The sequence below is a fragment of the Dreissena polymorpha genome, chromosome 3 (genome assembly GCF_020536995.1).
Source record: "Dreissena polymorpha isolate Duluth1 chromosome 3, UMN_Dpol_1.0, whole genome shotgun sequence".
Taxonomy (NCBI): Eukaryota; Metazoa; Mollusca; class Bivalvia; order Myida; family Dreissenidae; genus Dreissena; species Dreissena polymorpha.
Genome location: NC_068357.1, coordinates 73,793,690 through 73,816,982, shown reverse-complemented (window position 1 = coordinate 73,816,982; position 23,293 = coordinate 73,793,690). Strand labels below are relative to the sequence as shown.

Here is a 23,293-nt window from a genome sequence, read left to right as displayed (position 1 = left end):
GTTCCTAATTTACATCATTTACATAGTTGATAGCAGATAGAAAATATCATTCAAATATGTGAAGAGGCAGACATGGTTAAATGTTTTACGAAATACGTTTATCTGAAGAAAATTCATTTGCTTGTCGGGGCTTTATTTAAATTATACATATAGTTCCAAAATGAATTGAAGCGTCTTTTGATTGTTAGTCGTGCATGAAAGATTTGAAAGTACGATCAATGTAGCGATGTTGCATCATTTCAAGAATAACGGAGGCTGGGTTTCTGTGCAATAAATGTGCGATAGTCATTTAGCGCTTTTTTGTCTCGGGTAAAAGGATTACACTGATTTGACGACATATCGAATTACGTGGAAAGTCAACAATGCGTATGTGATATTGCCAGATCTTCATATTCATAATTAGCGTACATTTAAGACATCACATCCAGGCGTGTTTTTAAGAAATTAAATATATCACATTCTTCGTCCAAGTCAACACTCCATTACGAATGCGTTAAATCAATGCTCTTGAAGGCACTTCTAACGGAACACTTACATTTTCAATATTTCTCGATTATTTATCAACTGATTTCAACATAATTTGTTATTTGAACAACAAGGAATCAATATCTCAATGTCTCCTAGAAATTTGATCCCAATAGATCGACTATTCTGTGAGTTACAATTAAACGAGGAATATCACTATAAAAACAAAATGTCTTAATTTAACAATATTAAATTTCAATGAACAATCCTAAAACATACTCGAATACGGGTCCCGTAGTAAAACAAACATTGAAGGTCATGTCTTTCCACCCATGTTCAACTTGTCAAAAAATGTTTTATAGTGTTTTGACGGGGGTAATTTTAATAACAGAGCAAACGTTCGTTATGTTTGATGTGATACTTGTGCTTTACATACGTTGCACGTGCTTTTTTGCAACAAATATTTTTTTTATTTCGATCATCTTGTCCTCACAAAAGAATAACATGCACAAGAAAACAAATATTGTTTGCATACTTTTATTTGGCATGTTTAGCACAAGGAAACCACGTGGCTCGGAAGTGCCAGAGAGTCATGAATGAATGAATGTATATTAACTTTGCAGAAAATGTTCTCATTTAACAATCTATTAAATTTCAAATTGTTGTCTTTAATCGTTTATAAGAAAATACGAATTTACATGTGTTACGTTAGAAGTGCCTTTGAGTGCGTGCTGCACACACCGGTCGTGACGGTCCTATCTATTCATAGTATGCTTTGAGTGTAGACAAAAACGCTTTGCGCCTGATGACTTAGCGGAGAGATGTGATCAACGCATAATGCTTTAACAAACATTCGTTACATGTATACTGAGTGAATGGAAACGATTGTATAAATATGGACAATCTAAAAGTGGCGTCGATCCAAAAAAAGTTGGTTGATTGACTTTCTCTTCAAGTAAAACACTTGTGTATGTTTCACGGATCGTATGGTATGTCTTTTAAACACCTTTAGTTGCTCAATATCTTCCTCGAACGTGCTGCTATGTCCAAATCTATTGCCAGTGACTGACTTTAGTCAAAATGTGATTCGTACTAATTTGCATACATATTTATGAAAATAAACAGTGTTCAGTATTTTTCCGTCAGCATCATTAATTTTGAACGTTTCATGAGGTAAAACAATTATTATACTAATAATGTGTAATTTACGATAACATTTAACCCATACTTTATCTTCTTTGAAAGGTTTACTAAATTAATCTTTAAAATATTGACACCGTATCATGTACTATCTTTTAATTTGAAAAAAAGGCCCCGCATAAACAGCGATAACAGGTGCGTCCAAAGCTGCAAAGTATTGGTGTTGTTCGAAGGCGTTTATAAATTCAGACAAATTTACACCGATTTCTATTGTTGACATTTCATAGACGACCCTATAAGCTTTGTTCCAATATATCGTACACGTTTGCTACAGAAAAATAGTTGTATTTATAATACTTAAAGAAATTTAGGATTTATGAATTTAACCATTCTATTCATAGAGGTGTGACGTCGCCGTTTTTGTCTAAACTCTTTACAAGAACCGGATTACGGCACTTCATTGTTTCGATATCAGGGTGCAGTAAACACACCGTTAAGAACTTTATTTTTGCAAATATCTCAAGTTATTGAAATTCATTTGCAAAAATCATTAGTGTATAAAAGACAGTTTTTCTTGCAGTGTGTGCCGATATCTTAAGGTATACGAATAAAGCCTTGATTACGTCTGAAATCAGCGACAAAAGCTTACGTTGCGTGAAGCGTAATCGTGCAGTATATATGGAATTCTTGAACAAGTACACATGCTTGTTAAATAGAGTAATTCTGATGTATTTCACATTGCCATAAGCAGCCTAAAATTCTGTCTTTTATGCAGTGGTGAAATTCTTTAAAAAAAAATTGTTTTAAAATGTTATTTCGAAAAAAGCAGCACTTAGCAGTAATGTGTCTACTTCCATTAACGTTTAATTGGGAACCCAACAAAGGCACGCGATCCTGCACCCTGATATGTGCAAACACTAAGGTAAAGTCCATACAAGAATAAATTAGTTGCCATACAAGCCTAAATTTTGTAAATTCTTTTAACAACCACGTTTAAGCATGACACTTATATCATTAATTTCACATCGAAACATCAAACCACTGTGATTATGTGTGTCTGTGCAATAAAAATACTTCTGCTTTTGCGTAGTTATGTAGTTTCTACTTTTACTACTGAATACGTATACAAGTATAGACCACTTTTTACTTATTAAAATACGTGTTGTTTTAGCATTTACAACATTAATACTAGTAATTCGCACACTGTAAGAAGTCACGTCATATGCGATATAATTGCGAGTTTTGAGGACGAGTCGCATACACAACTTGGTGTAAATTCATATTAGTTATTCCCGTCGTACACCGCACAATAGCACATAGGTGGTTTGAGAGCGACACTTGTGGACACAACATCATCATAATCATATCATCCTTGACCGGTATGGTCATTGGGGATGGAAAATAGGGACGACGCCAGTCAAGTCTGTTGCGGGCTGCTGTGAGTAGCTTATCCAAGGGGAGGGACGCCAACTCTTTCACATTGTACATCCATCTTTTCTGACGGCTTCAATGGCGACCTACTTCTGGCGCTCCCTGGAAAACAGCCTTGCACGGCGATTCGTGTCTGGTGACGTGTCGAAACCAAGTAAGCTTTCGTCGTTTGGCGGTCAACAACAGCGGTTCCCGTGAGCCAACAAGTGCTGCTGTCATGTTCCGGACGTACCCGTTGGTCTTGTGCTCCATGTAAGAGGAGCAAGCTGTGGTGACACTTGTGTTCAAAGGCCTGTATCCTGCGTTCTGTATCCGCGTGAAGCGTACAGATTTTGAAGCCGTACAGTAGGTGGGATATTATGACGGACTTGTAGAGCCTGTACTTGCATAGGAAACTGATGGAGCTGATTGTCCACAGCATGCTCAGTCCGCCATGACGGTGGTCGCCATGGCAATTCTTATTCCGACCTTAGCGGTACTGGTACCATTCTTGAACAGACACATTTACTTATATTTGAAGATGGTTACCTCTTCAAGCTTCTCGCAGATCGTGGCGATGTTTGCTTTAGTGTGGTTCGTGCTGTTCACCATGATATTCGACTTTTCTGATCTCCATCCCGTATGTCCCTTAATTGCTCTATGAGAGAGTATGTGATTGGGTTATTGGAGTTCGCTGCTGGTTCCACCCATGATGCAATGTCATCAGCGAATCTCGAGTTGGAGATATGTCTGCCACAGATGGAGTTTGAGGAGTGGTGGTATTTGGAGGGGGGGGGGGGGTCCTGTATTATATTCTCGAGCAAAAGGTTTCACAGGGCGGAGTAAAGCAGACATCCCACTGATGTACTGAAGAAGTAACCTATCTGTCCATTGAGAATTTCTGCTATCCCGTAGAGTTCTTTAATGACTTGCACCAGTAGACACAATGAAAATGATAAGACTATCGGTAGACTGTCTGCAAATTCTGGTAGTTTGAGACACCGTTATCTAACATAATGGTATAACTACAATAATGAAATAACTGAACGAATGTATGCATTGAGCCACAGCTGCAAATTCCCAAAGATGCGTTTACTTATCGTCGTAGATCATGATTATTTCTCACTAAGGTGACTTCAGATGAGTTTTGGTTTTCCAGTGCTGCGCTCTTGTAAGTCAGTCTTATCGCTTTAAAATAGATATACGGTGTTTGTGTCACTTTTGATCAAGTGGTCATGCAGTTCTATGTATGCTCTGTTCCTTTCAGCTACTGATACGTTTACTAGAATTTAAGATACTAGTACTTATTCGCTGTGTAAGTGGCCAGTATGTTCTCAGGCAAACTCCGCGTAGAGTTTTTAATGGTCCCATACGTACCCGGTACTCTAGCTTTTCAATCGTTACCGGTGATGCACACCACGTACTGATAGTCGATTCAAATGATTTATGATTTCAGTTAGTTAAATTATGTATTTTCGTAGACATCTTTTACTGTAAACCATTCTTTATTTATAAACATTTACTAAACCTTTTTTTCTCTTATGAATTCTTATTTAAAATATTTTTGCGAAACATTAATTATTAAATGAACACAGTAAGAACACTTTAAATTATTCTGCTATAGTATACTAAGATATTTCTGATATCAATCACATTTACTTGTAGCTTCGTTTCTATAGGATTTTGACCTTATACTTCATGCAATCCAATTTTTTGGGCGACAAAATTCAGTATTCTGCGCTCGGCCGCTGATGGTGTATTGTAAACATCATATTTGAAACATCATTTCTAAACTGACGGAAGCGGGAGATGCGAATCGGAAATAAAGAAATATCGGCTCGTTTTGTGATGTAGTTTCAGTGATGGCTATTGCTATTCCTGAATAAAAATAATTCTGTATCAGGTTTCTAATTATTAATGGACACAACAATATAGCATCAGTCCTTTAGGCAGTAAACCTATTTTTCGAATACATTTTTAGTTGCCCGTGTATTGACTGACAGAATAGAGATCATCACAGCAGGTTGCTAATACACAACGTAGACTCCCACTATTTTATTCGGTAGTTGAGCGATATGAACTAATAAGATACGGATCGCCCCAGCAGGTTGCTAATACACACTGTAGACTTCCCCTGTTTTATTATTGTATTTGTATAGTGTATTCATTCGGGTCTGCTGGTGTTATTATAAAGGTCATTTAATGAGAAAATAGGGTTTCTGACATAATTTCAATCGTTTTGTTTTATACACAATTTATGAAACAATGAATGTATTGGCGCGATGGAACAAGCTGACAGAATAGTATCAGTTTTTAATTATGTTTAATTTAATTCGGATCTCTCGCTTCACTCAACGTTCAATGGCACGCACACTTATCACAATTATAAAAGCATGTTTAATTCTATTGCTTTTTATAAATTATGTACAATTATACATGTTATAAATTGTTATTGTTTTTTACCCCACCAAAAATAGATTATTTGTTATATATAAAGCGCTTTTCTTTTGCAAAATGCTACATTTAATAAAGAAATATCGCATTGTTTTTGTTAAGTGGACGTGCTTGACATATTTATGAAAGAGCAGTTTTGTGTAATACGATCGGCCGCTGATGAGTTATTGTAATATATACTATTATGATAAGAAACAGTAGCAGGCTGATAAAAGAACTTATGTATTATTGAACATGAAAAAAATCATGAACTAAAAATGTTTTGAAATTATAAATTTGCCCAGATTAACTGCATAACATTATTCATCTAGCGGCCAAGTTCATGAATCTGCGCTCGACCGCTGTTGGGTATTTTACTTTATGCATGTTCTCGTAAAAATAATGTTGAATCTTTTTGATGCGTATGTTACGCCATTACTTTGTTATGCATGTTAGGTTGATAGTTTTTTGCAAATACCGATGATATTGAACGAGTTCATAGATTTTTGAAACGAAAACTTTGTCATGTCAAAATGAGTCAGTCAGTCAGTCAGTCAGTCAGTCAGTCAGTCAGTCAGTCAGTCAGTCAGTCAGTCAGTCAGTCAGTCAGTCAGTCAGTCAGTCAGTCAGTCAGTCAGTCAGTCAGTCAGTCAGTCAGTCAGTCAGTCAGTCAGTCTCAGTCATTTGGTTGTCAGTCAGTCAGTCAGTCTCAGTCAGTCAGTCAGTCAGTCAGTCAGTCAGTCAGTCAGTCAGTCAGTCAGTCAGTCAGTCAGTCAGTCAGTCAGTCAGTCAGTCAGTCTCAGTCATTTGGTTGTCAGTCAGTCAGTCAGTCTCAGTCATTTGGTTGTCAGTCAGTCTCAGTCATTTGGTTGTCAGTCAGTCAGTCAGTCTCAGTCATTTGGTTGTCAGTCAGTCAGTCAGTCAGTCAGTCAGTCAGTCAGTCAGTCAGTCAGTCAGTCTCAGTCATTTAGTTGTCAGTCAGTCATTTGGTTGTCAGTCAGTCATTTGGTTGTCAGTCAGTTATTCCGTTAATTTCAGACTTCTCACAGCCTTCAAAAAAACAATCCTGCAGCGTTGTTGAACGTTGCTCAGGCCGAACAGCAACTTCTCAAGACGTACAAAGTCCAGTTTAAACCTCAAACCATTAAAGCCGCTGACCATCAAAGTGATCCAGTTTCAATACAAATTCTGCGTGCATACCATCCAGTAGTGTTAACACAAAAATGTCCGTTAAAATCAATAGGCGATGGCAACTGTCTTTTTCGTACTGTTAGTATGTTAGTTTCAAATAAGCAAGACAATCACATTCTCTTGAGACTGCTTGTTGCTTTAGAATTAATTGAACATTCGGACTATTACAGTAATGAGAACTTTTTCAAGGATTCACGCTTGTTTCAAACCAATTTTAAGTCTTTACTCCAGGATGCACTCACAATATATTCTTCATGTGAGCTGGCACACATTTACGCTCTTAGTGCGGTATTGGGAAAAACTTTGAATTCGTACTATCCGCCACAGGTTGATTCATACACATCTTCCCAACCCTATAATCTTAGAATCGTTGGTAGGGGAGTATGCAATTGGTAAATAGCAACTGGACAAACAACAACTCAGAGTCAGTAAATCATGTACTGAAACAAACTATAGACTGGAAATCCAAACGATTGACAGATTTAGTGGACGCATTGTTCGTCCTTATTAAAGGACAATTCAAAGACTTAAGGGCTGCTTTATTTGGCACCGGCGAGTTTCGCCTTAGCAATACACATTCTAGGTTCTCCCTGACGAAAACGGACTGGGTCTCTATGACAAATGACCAGAGGACTAGACATTACTCTCGTTTCCGAAATTACAAGGTCATACACCCATCAATAGTGACGTCAACAAATGGACTGGCAACCGTCGTTGCACCGAAAACACATGGCAAAAAGCCAGGTCAAAGAAAACGGAAAGTTAACGAACGCACGACCACTGTGACTAAACGTAAGACATGCGAATAGTGAGTTTTTGCTTTCTACATGCAATGTACACGACGAGAACCTATTTTTGTATTTGGGGTCCATTTACTGGATTGGTAGTACATTGCATTGCAACGAACTCTGTACCATTGCAGACCCATTACGGACAGTTTATGCTTGAGTGTGCTTTGGAAACACTGCATGTATTGTGCACGCCGAGAACCTATATTTGTATTTGGGGTCCAAATTAACTTTGGATTGGTAGTACATTGCAGTGCAGTGTTTCATAACACTTTGTTGACGTCTGTACACTACTTACATCACGTGAAAAACAATACTCCGCAATTGCTCACTATACGATAATACAAGATCAAAGAATAGATCGCGTTTGTAAATATTTGTAAATTATTATTTCGACACAAAAATTACAACAAAATGCATTGAAACTAAATCGTTAAAATTATAGGACACGTATCGTTATTCACGCACGCATCGAGTTTCATCAGATCGTATATTGCACTTTTAAGAGGTCGGACTCGGGGATAAAAAACATGATTATTGTGTGCCAGTCTCGTCTAGTATAAACATACAAACACAATGCTTTTATATAATTGTATATTTGCTCAATATTTGAATATATTTTCATCTCGAAATTACAAAAAAAGTACAAAAAGAAAACAATAAAAAAATATTAAATTAAACATTTGCAGTTATACATAGAAATAAGAAATGTTACATTGATTCATTGATAACACATTCATATATTTGTATGTATGTGCGATTCATTTATTCATAATTTTGTGTAAGTATTTTTTTTTTAATGTTTTCAATGTTTATCCACTTGACAAAACCAGGTATGCTACATGTAGCAAAAGCATTTATATCATATTGACGCATGTGCGCAGCGGGTAATCAGATTCCCCGCTGCGGTATTCAGATTATCACCTGCAATCGGAGGCAATTTAATAACACCCCGCTAATAAGATAGCCGGATTAACAGCTTCAATAAGTTGTGATTTAAATAAAACCCCGCTGATAGTTTACCTATGTATTCCGTTGATATTTCTATCAGGAATTCAATGAAACACAAGTTAAATGCCCCATCTGTTATATTTCTTTATAAATTTTAATGGTATTCATACCTGGTTTTTTATCATTGTTCACCTTTGTTATTACAAGCATGATCTTGAATAATGTAACACCTTCTTAGCATATGTATATGTAACTGTTGTATATACATTTTTTCTATTTTTTCATTACACTGTTCTGTTCTTATTCTAACTTTACAACCTTCTTTGCACATGTATATGTAACATAGTTGTATATATTTTTCTTTCGTTTTAAATTCTGTATTCTATCTTTTATTCAAATTGTACTACCTTCATTGCATATGTAACATAGTTGTGTATATATTTATTTCATTTTTTTATTCTTTCTATCTTGTATTCTAACTACACTACCTCCTTTGAACATGTATATGTAACATAGTTTCCAATATATATTTTCTTCTTTTTTTTATTCTATCTTTCTATCTTTTTTTCTAACTATACTACCTTCTTTGCATATGTATATGTAACATAGTTGTATATATATTTTTTCAATATTTGTACTGTATGTTTTTGTGATATGTACCACTTATTATGTATTATATTTTTATATACACATTCCGGCCAAAATGCCGGTGTATGTCCTGGATTTTTTTTTTTAAATATTATTACATTCTACTATATTCTGATTTGGAATTGAGGATAACACATTCATTGACAGACAAGCTTGTCTAAATCTGTGCAGTTTTATTTCAAAACAACATCTGCAAATTTAACGTCTTATTTATATAGTTCGGCCTATGTTTTTTTTTTATTTTCTCGTTTAAATATTTGGGACTATTTCGGCCTATTTTTTACGAAATTCAAAATTTGGCTCTTTCAAGAGGTGGCCTCCACGTGGCAAGAGCTGGGCAACATATTCATTATGTTGGCAAACAACCTCGTTTATATATAGAGAGAATTTGAGTGCTTTGCAGTGATTTAGTGCTGTGCAGGGGTGATAGGCTGTATGACTCATTTTCTTGACACCTGACGGTTTGTACAGCGGTTTAAGTTCTTGTGTGGATTTACCGAAATCCCCGCTAAGAGGCAACATATGCTTGCTTAATAATTAACATTAATATCATTATTATCACTACTATAAGAAAGTACTATAATGCTTTCTTTATGCTTAGTAATTAATACTAATATCATTAAACTTGTTGCTTACCGGTGTATTGATGCAGTCGATAACGAGCACCCCGCCGGGACTACAGTAGGGTGCTAATACACACGTGTACCGTGTGCAATACCCGATCCAAGCAACGACGTGTCAGAACGCGGATTTCGATAATTCAACCTGTTAAAAATGTGCTCGCTCGTAAATCGAAATCACCGTTACTCCGCTAAGAGGCAGCGTATGGAGTGCTCAAAAATTAATATAAATATCATTATTTGTACAGTTATGCGATGCCAAGAAACAATCATACCAATGACATATTGACCATATAAGGCGTGAATATGGGGGATTTCGGTACTCGGCGGGCGAATGTAGAATTACCGAAATCCCTGGCCTAAGTGATAATTTTTCAACCTAGGTCACCAAAGGGGATATTGTTGATAGTGTTTTTGTCTTTCTGACTGATTTCTACAATAAGTAAGCAATATAATGATTCTTTTGACTCTTGCAGGTTTGTACAGCGGGGATTTCGGTACCGGCGCGTGTCTATGCTCTTGTGTAGAATTACCGAAATCCCCGCAAAGAGGCAGCGTACGGTGTCAATAGTGCTTAAAAATTAATATTAATATCATTATTTGTACATCAACAGTTATGCGATGCCAAGAAACAATCATATCAATGACATATTGACCATATAAGGCGTGAATATGAGGGATTTCGGTACTCGGCGGGCGAATGTAGAATTACCGAAATCCCTGGCCTAAGTGATAATTTTTCAACCTAGGTCACCAAAAGTGATATTGTTGATAGTGTTATTGTCTTTCTGACTGATTTCTACAATAAGTAAGCAATATAATGATTCTTTTGACTCTTGCAGGTTTGTACAGCGGTGATTTCGGTACCGGCGCGTGTCTATGCTCTTGTGTAGAATTACCGAAATCCCCGCTAAGAGGCAGCGTACGGTGTCAAGAGTGCTTAAAAATTAATATTAATATCATTATTTGTACATCAAAAGTTATGCGATGGCAAAAAACAATGATACCGATGACATAGTGACCCTGTAAGGCGTGAATATGGGGGATTTCGGTACTCGGCGGGCGAATGTAGAATTACAGAAATCCCTGGCCTAAGTGATAATTTTTCAACCTAGGTCACCAAAGGGGATATTGTTGATAGTGTTTTTGTCTTTCTGACTGATTTCTACAATAAGTAAGCAATATAATGATTCTTTTGACTCTTGCAGGTTTGTACAGCGGGGATTTCGGTACCGGCGCGTGTCTATGCTCTTGTGTAGAATTACCGAAATCCCCGCTAAGAGGCAGCGTACGGTGTCAAGAGTGCTTAAAAATTCATATTAATATCATTATTTGTACATTAACAGTTATGCGATGGCAAGAATCAATGATACCGATGACATAGTGACCCTGTAAGGCGTGAATATCGGGGATTTCGGTACTCGGCGGGAAAATGTAGAATTACCGAAATCCCCCCTAAGCGGCAACTTATGCTGTCAAGTGTGCTTAATAATTAACATTAATATTATTTTTTGCACGTTAACATTCAAGCAAAGCCAAAAACCAAGAATACAAATGATATTTTTGACACTTTCAGATGTAAACATGGGGGATTTCGGTACTCAGTGGGCGAATGTAGAATTACCGAAATCCCAGCTACAAGTCCATATTTTTCAAAAGAAGTGAGATATTGTTGTTAAGTTTTTGTCTTTACCTCTTCTTTCTAATATCAAAAGCCACCAAGATGATTTTTTGACACTTGAAGAGCTTTACAGCGGGGATTTCTGTTCCTGATCGTGCTTGTGAAAACATTCACTATGGATTCATACGCGGAATCCCAATAATTATGTATATATTTTAGTTTTCACTACCAAAAATGGAACAAAAACAATTTTTCATCAGTGAATTGATAGTATTTTGCAATATTCTATCTTAATATCCGCAGTATTTTGATAAATAATAAATATTATTGGGGATTTCTGGGGATTTCTGGGGGATTTCTGGGGATTTCTGGGGATTTCGGGCTCGGAATCCCAATAATTATGTATATATTTTAGTTTTTCACTACCAAACATGGATAAAAACAAATTTTCATCAGTGAATTGATTGTATTTTGCAAAATTCTATCTTAATATCCGCAGTATTTTGATAAATAATAAATATTATTGGGGATTTCTGGGGATTTCCGGGGGATTTCTGGGGATTTCTGGGGATTTCGGGCTCGGAATCCCAATAATTATGTATATATTTTAGTTTTTCACTACCAAACATGGATAAAAACAAATTTTCATCAGTGCATTGATTGTATTTTGCAATATTCTATCTTAATATCCGCAGTATTTTGATAAATAATAAATATTATTGGGGATTTCTGGGGATTTCTGGGGATTTCTGGGGATTTCGGGCTCGGAATCCCAATAATTATGTATATATTTTAGTTTTTCACTACCAAACATGGATAAAAACAATTTTTCATCAGTGAATTGATTGTATTTTGCAATATTCTATCTTAATATCCGCAGTATTTTGATAAATAATAAATATTATTGGGGATTTCTGGGGATTTCTGGGGGATTTCTGGGGATTTCTGGGGATTTCGGGCTCGAAATCCCAATAATTATGTATATATTTTAGTTTTTCACTACCAAACATGGATAAAAACAATTTTTCATCAGTGAATTGATTGTATTTTGCAATATTCTATCTTAATATCCGCAGTATTTTGATAAATAATAAATATTATTGGGGATTTCTGGGGGATTTCTGGGGATTTCGGGCTCGGAATCCCAATAATTATGTATATATTTTAGTTTTTCACTACCAAACATGGATAAAAACAATTTTTCATCAGTGAATTGATTGTATTTTGCAATATTCTATCTTAATATCCGCAGTATTTTGATAATTAGTACATAGTATTGGGGATTTCTGGGGATTTCTGTGGATTTCTGGCTTGGAATCCCAATAATTATGTATATATTTTAGTTTTTCACTTCCAAACATGGATAATAACAATTTTTCATCAGTGAATTGATTGTATTTTGCAATATTCTATCTTAATATCCGCAGTATTTTGATAAATAATAAATATTATTGGGGATTTCGGGGGATTTCGGGGGATTTCTGGGGATTTCGGGGGATTTCGGTAATTACGGGGATTTCGGTATTTCTACACACCGGTTTCTATATGACCACATTAGTTGCGCTTAAGGCTGCATTTTGTATCCGCCTATAGCATTTAATCGTATACAAAATCCTTCCAGATTTTGAGTTTGCAATGATTATCAGTATGGGGGAAGCTGCTTCGGGGTATTTATTTTTTTTTTGTTCGCGATAGTAAGGTTGTTGTTAGCCTTTTCCTGTTGTTAATTATTTTTCATCAGGGTAAAATAAATTTGAATGGTTACTTAAAAATTCGCAGTTTTTCTCGCAGAAAACGCCTGATTTTTCTTCGATGACACGTGTTTCGATAATCTAAGATTGACATTGAACCAATGCACAAATATGATGTTAGTTTTGATCAATCGTCCATGCTGTCGAAAGTTAGAAACAGAAATGCTAAACGAAATCGTACATTCAATGGAACCTAGGATCATTCGCCCTGGTACGTTTCGCCCCAATAAAGATGTTTGTCTCAGTTGACTATTATTGACCGTTAAGTGCCTATATATCTATATATACTGCTAGTCGCCAACAATTAGCATTACAAGCAGGCGCATGTCAGTGCCAGAAAATTAAAGGAAGAAATGTACTAGTTCTGGCTACCATAACTAAGTTAACTTTATTCTTTCACAATATACTATCTTAAACATTTAAAATTTATCTATTCTGCTCTTACATATCGAGAAAAACAGCGATGTGACAGACTTTTTTTAAATGCAAATCTCCCGAGATTTCACGGTCATATGACGTTTTTTCTATTTTTAGTAACATACCATACCATGTGCTCTAGTTCTGGCTACCATAACTTTAAATGTCGCTTTTTATGATTTTTGACTGGCGCGACTTTATAGTTATGGACCAAACCCATTAGGAAAGTCAACCAGAAATTCCCGAAAAGTTGACAGTTAACAAAGACCGGTCCAAAACAGCTTTTAAATGCAGTTGTTGGCCCAAATCAACCACTTGATTGAAAAGATTGACATTTTTCACATTTAACGCAGGGCTCGACATTAAAGGTAGTCCGACTGTCCGGGACAACCAAGTTGTTAGTCCGGACAAGTAAATAAAGAAATTTGCTAGTCCGACAGGACAAGTGGTCATTATAAAGGCCTTTAAAGCCATTATTTCTGTGGAGATATCACTCAACTTTTCCGAGTATATTTTGTATACGTTTAATCGTCGAAGCCCGAGATAATCCGATAGTTCCATGTAATACATGTACTACACTGTACTGTTCACAAGGGAAGCAACCCTTAACATTTTTTTCTTTGCCAAGATAAGAATAATTTCCCTTGTAAAGAATATGCATTTTACGACACCGGTACACACCGATCTTACAGACAATTAATGTAGTGACGTCCGCCCTATGTATAGAATGATTTTTTTTTTAAATATCAGTTAAGTACTGTACATATACATCACTTTTAACATTTTATGTTTGATGTTGGCAACACGCAAGTTTTTGTCAGGTATTATGGCTTTGTATAATGTTTAAAAATCAATAATCTTGAGTTTTCCTGTTATTCTAGTCAGTTCTTTTTGTATTGAAATTGCCTACAATTATGTTTACATGTAATTTGAACGATTCAAGTCTTTATGATTTGAGCATGTTATTTCATTATTTTGCAAAGTACTGAGCAGAATAAAGATATAATGGTCAGGACAAGTTGCTTTTTGGTCAGGACAAGTGAAATTATGGTCTACTTGTCCGACTGGACAAGCGGCTTCAAAAGTTAATGTCAAGCCCTGATTTAACAGATATATTCTTTCACAAAATACTATCTTAAACATTTAAAATGTATCTATTCTGCTCTTACATATCGAGAAAACGGCGATGTGACAGACTTTCTTGAAATGCGAATCTCCCGAGATTTCATGGTCATGTGACGTTATTTCTATTTTTAGTAACAAACCATGTGCTCAAGTGTTTACAAATTCAGAATGACATTTCCCGGTATTTTAATTATTCTGGCTTATTTTGTAAACAAATTGTAGTGTCAATACAAAGTCAAAGTAAATATTATATAAAACTACCTGATTCACAATGAAATCAGTCTTATAATTCACCAGACGTAAGTTGTTAATCACAAATAATAGATTTCGGAAAACGAAAGTAATGTTTACAATTTCAGCATAAAATGTCAAGGTCGATCCGAAAGTATCCAAATGAAAACTCATCACGTGACAAAGCGACAATGGCGTCAAAATTGTGAATTTCAGACTGATGAGAGTTATGTTCATCTATTGTAAGATGCATTTGAAACATTTGAACCTTAAAATATTCCTCGATGCAGTAATTTATATTCATTCACCAATATATGTAGAAATGTATCCAAGAAAATGAGCTTTCTTTGATTTATAGCGTGACATAAATATGTTACGACTCTGGTTGACTTTCGATACGGGGTTAGCTTCAGCGTACAGGTATGTCAATACTATATAAACTGTACGCTGAAGTTTCTTTAGCTACATGTGCTCAAGTGTTTTCAAATTAAGAATGACATTTCCCGGTATTTTAGATTATTCTGGCTTGTTTTGTAAACAAATTGTAGTAAGTGTTAATACAAACTCAAATGGCCCTCTTGTTTAATGTTCATGTTTATTTTTTCAGGTCTAGCCTAAGTACAGTCATGCGTTATGAAGTTGCTGGCAAAGGAGAATATGGAAACAAGTGTTATCAGGCATTTGAAAAGTGATGGGACAGTGACAAACCTGAAAAGCCTGATGGCCAGTATAACAGCTGGTGATGTGAGCACTGTAAATGAATTGCTGACAAAACTTGATGTTCGAAGACTTAACAAACAGTGTCGAGTCACTTACTGCAGGTATTCAGATATAACAGTGACACCGTTGCTATGGGCAGTGATTCTTCGGAAACATGGCATCATTGAGTCTCTTCTTCGCAAAGGCGTGAATCCTGATAAGGCAGGCAGCTATTGTGAGATATCCACTGTCGTTACATACACTCCTTTGTTGAAGGCAGTGGAACATGTAGACTTTCCAAGTATTGATAAGCTACTGGAGTATGGGGCAAACCTCCAAGTAGTGGTTCCAGGTCCAAGGCAGTTAGAGGAGGAAGGCGGATCTGCTCAGTGGAAGGGGACAGACCCCTTGAGATTGTCAATGGCTAGTGGGACATTGGTGTTTAGAAAGATGCTTGCTTGTGCAGATCTTTTTAGAGAGCATGGCGAGAAAGGCCATGTTTGCTTATGTTACGCAATCAAGTGTTTTACGACTTACAAAGGGTCTTCAAAATACATTCAGTATGTGGTTCAGAATGGTGGAACTGTTTGTAAAGGAAGGTTTTTCAGAGGCAATGTTGAATGTGAGATACTAAAGTCGCTAATTTCCAGTAGTGTCACGTTTGATTGTGATAACAGTGACTTAGAAATGAATTTTAAATCATTCACTGTCCATGAGAATTATGTACCCATTGTTCAGTTGGTTCTGAACACTGACTACGTGCATTCTAATTCCTGTATATACAGAACTTTATCAGCTTCATTTCTGTTCAAAAACATTTCGTCTCTTGTATCATGTAGCAATGAAAAATCAAAAGAATATATCACCTGGTTAACCAAGCATCTTTCTAACTCATCAGACTTGAAGCATATCTGCAGGATAAAAGTCAGAAATTGCATAAAAAGATTCTCACCTGAAATATGTGATGAATTGCAATTGCCTGCAGAACTGAAGGAGTATTTGGTGATTGAAAGTCACATGCAAATTGCTGCAAATGACTGAACAATCATCTTTATCAGGACTTGTGGCAAACTAGATGATCAGGCTAGCTCTTGAAGTTTGTATCATGGTGTGATGGCGTTGAATCGTCTGGCATACAAGTCAAGTAAGACTAATACTGTCCAACAAATACAACATCTGCAACTGTGCCGATTTCATGCTCTTAACAACACCAAACTGTGTCAAGTTTCAGCTCATAATAACTGCAAACTGTAAAGTTCAAGCTTGTAACAGCTCTTAAATATATCAAGACATAAACAACTCCAAACTGTGTCATTTCATCTCATCTCATTTCATCTCATGACAACTCAAAACGCTAAAAGAACTCTTCCAAATTGTGTTAAGTTATAGCTTTTAACAGTGTGTATCTAGTTGCAGCTCTAAACTGTGTAAAGTAACTGCCCAAGACTGTTCCAAACCGAGTCTTATTACTGCGGCATATTGTGAGTGGTGTTTTGAGAAACAATTAAATGGACAAATTAACAACAGCGGAAGACTTTGAAGCAAGGCTCCACTCTGCACAGTGAGTCTAGTATCCGTCACAACAAAACTGTGAGTCTTAGATTTGTTTATCTAATTCAGATGTACGTGTTGGTTAAGTGCCTTCTTCAATAGTAAGCAAGTTGTTGTTATTTTGTTATCATGTATGCTTAGTGTCTTTAATACGGTATTGTTATCAGCTGTTGATTTTTTATGCCCCCGGTAGTGTGGCATATAGTGATCGGACTGTCCGTCTGTCTGTCTGTCCGTCACACTGTGTTTAGGTTTCGAAAAATACTCATGACTGTCACTCCTATGTCGCTTCAGAAAGCAATTTCATATTTGGCATGCATATGTACATGGACAAGGCCTTCTCATACGCACACAAATTTTGACCCCTGTGACCTTGATCTTGAACTTAGGGTCCGCGTTTAGGTTTTGAAATCTGCTTTTAGGTTTCGAAACAAGCAAAAATTCTTAATTGAGCATTTGACTTTGGGGTGTTGAGTAATAGAGACGATTAGTCTAAGAATAAGGAGTTTTTTTTAGTTGTAATCTCCATTTTCTGATGTATTAATGCTTGGAATTTAGTGGTTTATGTAAGTTTTATCACCAAAAGTTCAAAATGTATACATCAAACAAAACAATTTTTGTCCACTTGAGTAAATTGACCTTGAAATTCCCAGTTTCACAGGTATGGTCAGGGACTACCTTAGGCCTTAAAAATAGGGAGAAGTGACTTCTCCTTTTTTCCGAAACAGGGAGAAGTTTGGACAATCAGGGAGACGTTTGTGCGAACAATATCAAAAACAAAACATGTTAATTTCACAACTTTTATTATCTCTATCATTATATTCTGTTTATTTGTAAAGAACAACAATAAATTCTCATTGAAATATACTTCATCATGACACATTTAAGTCATTTAACTCGTAAAAGATATGTACCAGTAGCATCTTTTCATCACATTTATCGTCATTATATTACCATCATCCCTATGACTGGTTTTGTAACAAAACACAATCTTAATGCATAGAACATCTAGTATATCTATTACTGTTTATCTGAATACTATACATGTCCGAAATATGTACACTTAAGAATGCCTTACCTCTTAACTTTAATAATCCAAATTGCCCTTGTTGTTATCTGGTTTAACAAACCTTATCAAATGTTTGTTAAATCCAGTTAATGCTTTCTCCATTATTTAATCACCATTACTTGTAATTTGAATCGCCAGCTTTGAATTGAACGCGGGTTGAATGTAACAATAAGTCCGCCATTTGCAATGTTGATGGTCATGACGCAGCAATTTAATTCTACTCGGATAATTTTTATCTAATCGAGGAAATGTGTTTTCTTAATGTTTATGACTTATGTGTAGTATTATGACTTGTTAGTATAAAAAATTAACTGTGATTCCAGTTTATATAAGACAGGTGTTTAATATTCGTAATTATCGGTGGATTAACAAACTGACAAAACTCGCTGGACTTAATAGTGGATCTACGTAATTAATAGACCTTTGATCAATTTTGTTTTCTTTTAATTATTTTTGCCGACTTTCTTTAACCGTGCCGTCTGCGAAAAAACTGCAATTATCGGATGGTCAATCAATTATCACGTTATCATTAGACAACTTACGGCACGCGCGAAGAGGCACGAGTGTGTTGTTATAGCAACCAATATGAAGAGACTGCTTTGTCACGGTCAATTAACGATCCGTGCGGGGGGTAAATTGTGTAACCGTTAGATAAACAACAAGCAATAAACTTGCTAATCGCCTGCGGGCGGTAGCACGCATTGGCAATAATATTCGGGCGGCTTGATTTTCGCTTTTCCGGTCTTGTTTACTAAAAAATCGGGCGACTTGATCTTCGCTTTTCTGGGCTCGTAGGGCGATATAACGGGCGTTAGAGCGAAATTATCGCCCGTAGTCGCCCGTAGGGTAGTCCCTGATGGTTCCTATTTCCAAAATTATGGGAACTGACTGTCACAAGTCTTGCGTTACACCATGTATTGCAAGTGTTGTTTTTTTAATTAGGGGCTGTTATGAGGCCCCATTCTGAATGGAAAAAAGTATATGTTTGACCTTAACAGTCCCAACTAAAGGTATACTTTTGTTTTATGAATTAAAACATTAGTGCATACTCATTCCAGCTCTATAAGTTGAACCTTAGTACAGTAGATTCCACTTAATTTAATATCAGATAATCAAATAATCTGGTTAATTGAATTGAAATTGAAAACACCAAACCATTTTCATCTCTTCCAATTGTGAAAACTCTGCATGTTCTGATAGAAAATATGGCGTATTCTGGTTAATTGAATAGCCAATTATTGATTGCACACTATAATCCAGCAAAGAATCTCATAAATCTTCAAGGATAGACATCGTTTCGACGATTTTGACAGACACGCTCCATTGACTGCCTTTGTTTTCATTTCACACCATGCATCAGTGCTCCAGCTAGGCCTAAATCTAAGGGCGCCGCGCCCTGCCCTCCCGAACCTCCGCCCTGCCCCCCCCCCCCTCAAAAAAAAAAAATTTTTTTTTTTTTTTTTACATATGATAATTCATAAATCTGTTTTTACATTGTAATTAGTTTAATCCTCATTGTAGACATTATATTTGAATGGTTTAATAATAATGGGATTAATACAATTATTTATAACATATAAATGAACATGCAATAGAAAGCATTCCAGAAACACCCGCGCGCTCGAACGTGCCCTTTTCACAAAATACTGCGCGTTGAAAGTGCCCTTTTCACAAAATTCTGCGCGTCGAAAGTGCCCTTTTGACAAAAAAGCCCCCCTGCCCTTTTCAAATCCTAGCTGGAGCACTGCCATGCATGTATGCAGCGTCTGTCAATCGTCACGTGACTAACAGGTGTAGTATATGCGGGCCAAATACACTGCAAACAATGGTGTTTCTGGTTAAAACTGACGCAAATCACAGTGTGCAGCCAGGCGCAAACTTTCTAATGCAAACTGTTGAGTAACACACTTCATCAGTTTGTTGCTGATTAGAAACAATTTAAGAGTTTGTTGCCGAGTAGAAACAAACTGTTGACGTGTCTTGCTAGACCGTTTGCAAGAAGTGATTGAATGTGACACTTTATTCTCAGTTTGTGTATATAAACCTACACAACTGCGTCACAGTAACATATCTAAGCATGATATGGAACAAAAGAAAACACAACCATCTCAGCCTTGCTGACAAATTTGAAGTCATAAAACTGAATTCATCAACTGGATACCATAATTGCCAGGTTTTTATGCCCACGGATCGAAAGATCGGGGGTATATTATTTTTGGCTTGTCTGTCTGTCTGTCTGTCTGTCTGTCTGTCTGTCTGTCTGTCTGTCTGTCTGTCTGTCTTTGTATGTGTGTTTCACAAAACTTGAACCTTGGTTAAACTTTTATAACTTTTGCAATATTGAAGATAGCAACTTCATATTTGGCATGCATGTGTATCTCATGGAGCTGCACATTTTGAGTGGTGAAAAATAAAGGTCATCCTTAACGGTCAAAGGCCAAATATCATTGTATTTTTTGTTCCTAAAACTTTAACTTCATTAAAGTTTGGTCATAACTTTTTGAATATTGAAGATAGCAACTTCATATTTGGCATGCATGTGTATGTCATGGAGCTGCACATTTTGAGTGGCTTAAGGTCAAGGTCCAGGTCATCGTTCAAGGTCAAAGGTCAAATTTATGTCTTCAAAGCGGCTCAATAGGGGGCATTGTGTTTCTGTCAAACACATCTCTAGTTTTTCTGATTTTGGGGAAAGGGCCTAGCCTTTTCTGAGGGGAAAAAATTAAGCACGAAAAGGCAAATTTGGAGAAAAAATAAGCACGTTATTTGCACTTCTTGGGGAAAATATTAACAAGTATAATGTTTCATTTAAAAACATTTTAAAGCTTTTAACTTAAACATCTTAACATGATTTATCATTGATTCATTAAATGCCCATAATCCTGTTCCTCTTGGAGAGGAACAGTTTCACAATGTCATCAAAGTCATCCTCAGTTAAAGTATGCCTTAACTGGTAATAGCTGATTCTCATTAGAGCATCTAAAGTTCCCTGAAGCATGGTCCTGTCATGTGTTGCAATTTTGTTCATTAGGAAAAATCCCCTCTCGACCAATGCGGTTGACACTGTGATCAGCAGGCCCAGCTTGTAGAGTGGTTGGATGGCAGGGAAGGCTCTCTTGAGAGTCTGGTCTTTTTCAAGCTTTAACCCTTTCCCTGATAGACCTCTTATCTGATCTGCCACTTCAGGCCAATGCCAGTCCTGCTGTTCTGATAACAGTGACTCCATATACAGCTGATAAGCCTGACTACACCATCTCAATACAGTTATTGGGAAAATAATGGACAAATTCTCAACTGTTACACCTGTCTTGTTTAGGCTTAATTTTCACTTAGTTCCTTGCATTTCACATCATTTGTGTCAATGTAAATAATGTAGAGAAATAAATTTTCCTTCCAACCATATAAATTTTAAGTCTGTATTCTAATACATAATACGAGGATATAACAAGTAATACAAACATTTGATAAGGGCTTAAACTCAATTATTACTACTTAATGATCTTGTACTGGTATCTTGCAGATATCATGCATTTATTTGACAAAATATATCAATTTCCATACACAATATATAACAAAAAATAGAATAAAAATAAATTTATTTTTATTTCGCTAGCTCGCTCCATTTTTGGGAAGCAAATATTTTAGCCGAGGCAACTGCATGGCATGCCTCAGCGTGGCTACGGCGCTGTTATTGCTATTCCCTTTTTGAGACTGCGTTTGAAATAGTTTGACTGTTTTTGCTTTGAACTACACAGATGTTTACTTTCATTTCAATTTTTTTTTACATAAAAGTTGCTTAACATATAAAAGTTGCTTAACATGCTCTTCTGAGTTTAGATGAGATTTGTTTACATCATCAATTATGTTAGTGTCCATCTTCCTGTCATGTGATTGCGTGTGTTGTTTTCACATAATTTTCACTGTGGCTTCTTGTAGTCATTGTAGTCAATGATGATTCATTCTTGTTTAATAATAATTTTTGCTTCATGAAGTTTTCTTCTTGTTTCATGTGAAGGCAAATCATGAGGTTTTTCCAATTGCAAAAAGAGTTGTGTCTTTTCTGATGCCTTTTCAGATTTTCATGTTCTGATGGAACAGATTTCTGCAGTTTTTCCATTACTTGAAACTGTTGAACTTTTAATAATTTTAGGGCCTAACCTAATCAACTGCTACCTGTTTGCCTAGCGTGTAACTGGTTCCAAATGTAACATGATCAACTACAAGACATTGTTTTTTACTTGTAACAATGTCACTTATATCAAGATTGTCTGTGGTTGCAGGAAGAGCATTCATTTCATTCACCGGAGATCTAGTTTCTGCCTCTTTGGTTTTGTGATCTTGATCCAAACTGTTTGCAAAGGCCTTTAAAATTCGGTTCCAGTGCTAAAAGGGTTAACTGCGAGTCACTATCTTGGGTGTGCATATTTTGTTTGCAATTATAATATACATAATAAATTTTGTAAATCCAAGTCAATTCATGCATGGATGAATGTTGGTTTGTTTGTCCATGCGTGCATTGCTTGTTTGGATAAATGTGTGTGCATGGAATAATGGAGGTTTGTCCATGTGTACATTGCAGATTTGAATGCATTTATATTGAGTGGTTTCTGCAATAATGTTGATGTGTACATGACTGTGTGCGTACAAAATATGGGTTTGTTAGAAATTTGAAATAAATAAATTGAAAACAGGAAAACAGGCTGAAAGGACTATTATTACACCTAAGCATACAGGCATAAACAGTTTATTCTTTTACACATATATTTTCTATATTTCCCAATTTACAGTATATGGAACACCTTTAGAAACCTATTGTATTGCATACAAATTAAGAACATACCTGCTTCTTCTTTAAAAGAATATTTCATGTTAGAAGAGTGGCAGATTTTGCTGAATATTTCCTTAGATTTCTAATTGTTTTCAATTGCTTACTTAATTTGGTCTATTACTGACGGCTTAGTTGGTACAAATTATGTTGTTGAAGATTTACTATTTCCGTGTGGAGTTTGTTTTACTTAAGTTTCGTCACCTAAATACTGAATCAACATGAATCTGTCAGAATTAATTAATTTGTAAGTGTGTCTTTGAAACCCCGTTGAAATACCTTTATCATTTGGCTTGTCCCTAATCTTGTAAATTGATTTGAAAACTTTAGGTTTGTCCGCGTTTCTTGCTTCGTCCCG

General features: G+C 36.0%; 2 protein-coding genes across 10 annotated transcripts in view; one reads left to right on the top strand and one right to left on the bottom strand.

Annotated features, from left to right (window-relative positions):
- The window catches only part of LOC127874770 (deleted in malignant brain tumors 1 protein-like), a 327,853-nt gene that overhangs the window by 206,656 nt on the left and 97,904 nt on the right, over window positions 1-23,293 (bottom strand). The gene's annotated exons all lie outside the window — the stretch shown is intronic.
- Window positions 13,066-23,293, top strand: part of LOC127874772 (uncharacterized) — a 49,966-nt gene continuing 39,738 nt past the window's right edge. For 2 of the 3 annotated variants that reach the window (XM_052419378.1, XM_052419377.1), the window contains exons 1-2: window positions 13,066-13,229; window positions 15,399-17,080. Coding sequence is in view for 1 of the 3 variants with exons in the window: in XM_052419377.1 (XP_052275337.1) it covers window positions 15,425-16,531 (1,107 nt within the window). In the remaining 2 variants the exon portion in view is untranslated. Of the gene's footprint in view, window positions 13,230-15,398; window positions 17,081-23,293 lie in introns of those variants that run through there. The other variant, XM_052419379.1, reaches the window with a different exon arrangement.